We start from the raw sequence: 4,832 nt of genomic DNA on the forward strand, positions 1-4,832 counted from the left end.
CACACACCTGCACACACTGTGTCAGCCTGAGAAGCAGAACGCATTGTAATCATGGGGTAATGTAGGTGTGTTGAGGGTTTGTCAGTTGTCTGCTGTCCAAAGAATCAGCAGATAAAACTGTTTCAGGTTCCGTCCTTGTCAGTCAAGTTTAAGTCCTGCTCAGGCTTTTTCACAGGAATCACCTCATGACCTGTGGCAGTGCACACTGAAGCCCATTTTCTGTCTCCTCTCTCCTGTAATGAAAAGCAGAGGCTGCTCTGTCGTCAGCTGGTAATAATGCAGCATTAGGTCCACATGGCTCGCTGATAGGCTCCCTGTTATACATTCAAACCTTTGATCTACACTAGCAAATGTACAATGCTATCATCAGTGTTGTTTTGCATTTAAGATGGAAACAAAAAGAAACTGTGTGTCTGTAAGCAGTCTTTTACATAGCAAAGTGGCTACAACATTGTGATTGTTTACTTCATTAATAATATGATTAAAACAGAATGAGCTAATACTCAGATGTTTGTTTTGTTGTTTGACTTTTTTGAACTCCCATGAAAGAGTATAGCCTATTTCTTGTTTTAAATTTAGGAGCATCACAATGGGTGGGACCAGTGTATCTATTTAAAGTGATGCTCTCACAAAGTTTGGCTTATGGATGAGTTTGGCTTTTTTATTTAAATTTAATGTACTCTCAGATTGAACAGTTGTTTTCTCTTGATGCCACTATACTGGTGAACAACAAAGTATTTCATTTCCTGAGGGATGTTTTCACGCATTGGTTTTGGAGTCAGAAGAAGTTGTCGTCTACTCAATTTGTTTGTTTGTTTAATTTGGTTGTCCCCCCTGTATGTCACAGGACATTATCATAAAGTTGGACCTTCCTTAGACTCCATCTTAGCTCAACTGGGCAACTTTAGGTTCTTTGAGCAGTAGGCTCTGGCAGCATGTTTTTCAAGGTTCAGTTAAAAATAAATGGCATCCTGCTGCATTTCCAGTATTTGACTCTCTATCTGTGAAGAGGGCTGAAGCTCAGAGTTTGTCATTTTTTCACTCACTCTTCCACATTTATTCTAATTGCAGGGTTCATGATCCATCTAGTGAAATAGCAATGGAAAAAATGGAAGGGCCCAACAGTCAGAAATATGCTAATAGTCTTCTCCATTTCCTTTGTTTACAGGGTCTGAGTTGCCCCAAGACCCCAGTGTGCTAGCTACCACTTCATGGAACACCTCTAGTGATGGTAAATGCACACACATAAACACACACACACACACAAACCAGGGCTCTATTTCAACACATCCTGAACAGACTTATTTTCAGCAAACCTCTAATTGCTGTGAATACATCTGCAATACATGAGTATATGTTCATAATGCAATTAACACATGGTACACTGAACTATACTATACCATGTGTTGACTAAAAATCTATTGAATGATGTGTTAAACACATCCTCTGTGAGTGGTCACCTTCAGCAACCCAGACCCCAACACCCATTGTCCCAGTGTAGGCCACTATGGAGGATAATTGATGGAACAAATTACACATTGATCTACTCAGCATGTGGGAATACAGCCACAGGTGCACTGCATTTCCCTCGTTTCCACTGACCTACTTTTAGTTCTCCTTTAAGCAAAAGCCTCCAGTGCTGCCACTACATTTTATAAACCTTTGCTCCATATATTCATCGAAGTATCTTCCAGCTTGACTTCCCTTTTTTCATGTTGCTCAGTTTGTCTCCTGCCAGGCATCCCCATCCCATACAGGAAGTATGAAATGTGTGGATGTGACGTAGAAATCAAGAGTTGTAGACTCTAGACAAGACATATAAATGGTAACTGAGCTGTAGTAGTAGCATCATTTTCATAAGACAGAGAAGCCACACTTCTTATCTTCTATTTCAGGTAGAAATGTCCGTAATTTCCCTAAATGCCCCCATCACTGATGTGTTTGATTGTATCTTGTGGACACCTTGCATACATGTCTAAGTTAGTTAGTTCAAATCAAATATATCAGCTAGTGTTGTACATGAAAGAGAGAGCTGCCAAGTCACAGAGGATCCTGCACTGCAACAATGTTCTCAAGATCTCCAGGAGTTTCACAGTCCAACAATGGCTTCTACATCTGACAGGCTTGTAGAAAACAAACCTTTCAGCAAGTCAGATTTAACATACTTTCCACCTGGTCTAAAACCCCAAGAAAATTGACTTGAGACGAAAATGCCTTAAAGGCTCCTCGGTTCTCCCACATAGACTTGGTCAGCATATTCCTTCCTTTTCTTTATCAGTAAGGATTCTTGCCAGTTTATTAAAATTATGTATTTTGTGGTGAGGATGATCCCGTCTCCTGGAGCTGTCCAGGTTTAGATCAGCAGATCCTGGCAGAGGAAGCATTTAAAACTGCTGTTCTTCTTTCAGCACTGCAGGAACAACTGAGTCAGATCCATAAAATATTCTGGATATATTTTTTTTTACTCTGTTGCCCAGAGTTATCTGTCAAATCCTTCTCCTCCGTTTCCCCTGGGCTTGGAGAGCCAACATCCGCCTAATCCCCCACGAAGATAACCTGACTTGGAAGATACTCGACATGTAACTTAATTGAACTTGACCTTTATTTTTGCTCTCTCATTTTGTCTGGTTTTTTTAATTCATCTCTTGCAAAGCCAAGTCACCCACAGCATCCGGATCCCACAGCAGATTCTGTGTACACAAAAACAGACATTGTTAAATACACAGGCAAGAACGAAGACAGTAGTTTTCTGGACATGATGGAGCAGTTTAGTCAACGTAATGATTATGGTGACCAATCAAGGATGTTTAAAAAGTCATAAATACAATGAGGAGTAGTTCCAAACAAATCTTAGAAACAGCTTTATTTTTCCACAACAACATGAAATATGAAAACCTACAAAGGCGTGCACGTACCCATGTGTTCATAGTAGTGTATCTGTGTGTGTCATGTTGAGCTCGGCCCCATGACTAACATCTGTTTCTTATCTGATGGATGGATGGTGATTGCACCACTTGTTTTGTCTGCAGGCAGGGAATGGTTTTGATTGACCAAGCAGACAGCATTCAGGTAGCGTGGCTCTATCAGTATGCATCAGTAGCAGGAAGTTATCATGCTGAAAGAGGCTCATTATTGGGCTGAAATCAAGGGTGATGATAGTTTACTGAACTCATTTTCCCTGGGGCTTTCTCTCTTTCATTCGTCCTTTCTTTTTCTTTGTTGCATTTGATCCATTTTGCTTCCCTTACTTCCTTTCCCCTCTCTCTTTCCCTGTTGGAGAGTGACCCAGCTTTAATGAAATTCACCTTTAGCCATAGCTGGCAATGCTAGAATCCCAGCTCCTCAGTGTATCCACTGTGTATGTTTAGTTAGCTGTGCAGCCACTCAGGTTTCTGTGCCGGCGTCTTGCTGAGAGCAGCCTGCCTAGGACAGCTTTGCTCGTGTGTTGTTGAGTGTAGACATATTCACATATATAATACAATGATAGGGGTGAAATGAAAAGGTATTGTGTAACTGGTCTAGTTTGGAACATGTACAGTAGAGTTTGTGTGTGTTGCGGTTGTGTGGGGGGTGCGTGTGTTTACATTTGTGTGCCTGTGTGTGAGTGTTTGATTGTACAAAACCACTGCGAGAAAATGCAGGCCGATGACAGGGCACCATTTAGTCAACTGCCACATTAAAGGGACAGTCCGCAGCAACGGTTTGAGTTTCACAGTACTCCTGGTGCCAAATACCACAACACTCACCACGAGACAATTACATACAGAGTGGCTTTGTTACACAGACATTGGCAGGACATCCTTCTCTTCTTTCTCCTCTTCACCTCTCTTCTTATCGTCTCCTCTTGTCTTTTCCTTTTGTCTCTTCTTTCCCCTTTTCTGCTCCCCACTGCTTTATTGTCAGTTATTATAACAGCTAATGAAGTGTGCAGGCTTACAGCTCCAAAGACCATTTTCTTTTCCATCAACTCAACTAATGAGACGGTGATAAAGTGACCCTCTTGCCTTTGGCAAAACATACGTATTTTTAAAGCGAGTCTGTTCTCATTTAATATATAAAGTACTTTTTGTTTTTAGATATTATAGTCAAACTCAACAGGGACACTAAGGCATCGGCATGTAAGCAAACTTCTGTCTACTACACTCATAAGCGTGTATAGGCACAGATTCCCAGCAGATCCCTCATGACTTTGTGTTGACAGTTTGGAAGTCAAATCAAAATGAAAACACACACCCACACACACAGAAGTAAGCACACACTGTCACACACTCTCACGAAGACAAATGTATCATCAGAGCCAATAACCTCAGGTTCTTATTAATGTCAGCATTGCAAATTGAGTATGGTTGTTTTTTCCTGTGAGTGTAAGTGAGTTTGTGAGAAGTGATGACCTGTGAATATAAGGAGCGTTGCAACACTTTTCAAAGCTTGTCTCATCTAAATCACACACTATCTATCTATGTACATTACTTACCTACGTATCTCCAAGTTTCTCAGTGTTACAGTAGGAGCTGCCGTTCCAACCGCCAACCCTGTCATTAGTGGACAATCCTACATTGCAGGTAGAGCTGCGTTGAGCTTATGTTTTTTTTTTTTTAATTTATATAAAAAGAGGAATACACCAACAAAAGTGCAACTAAACACATAATCAAAGGAACACAACAACACAGACCAGACTGACGGCACCACCTCGCCAAACACTGTCAAAGACTATTATGACAGCCCCAGTTCACACAGAGTATCGGAGAGAGCAGCAAAAATATTAATGATTTGGGCGCCTGGTTAGCTCAGTGGGTAAAGCTGGCGACCCATGTACCAAGGCTGAGTCCTTG

General features: G+C 41.2%; 1 protein-coding gene across 1 annotated transcript in view; it reads left to right on the top strand.

Annotated features, from left to right (window-relative positions):
- ror1 (receptor tyrosine kinase-like orphan receptor 1) overlaps positions 1–4,832 on the top strand; it is a 127,727-nt gene that overhangs the window by 78,538 nt on the left and 44,357 nt on the right. Inside the window, exon 2 of the mRNA XM_035654079.1 lies at positions 1,169–1,231. Within this exon, the coding sequence (XP_035509972.1) occupies positions 1,169–1,231 (63 nt within the window). The remainder of the gene's footprint in view (positions 1–1,168; positions 1,232–4,832) is intronic.

This window comes from Morone saxatilis, unplaced genomic scaffold (assembly GCF_004916995.1).
Source record: "Morone saxatilis isolate NCDOM2014 unplaced genomic scaffold, NCSU_SB_2.0 Contig12, whole genome shotgun sequence".
NCBI classification, from domain to species: domain Eukaryota; kingdom Metazoa; phylum Chordata; class Actinopteri; family Moronidae; genus Morone; species Morone saxatilis.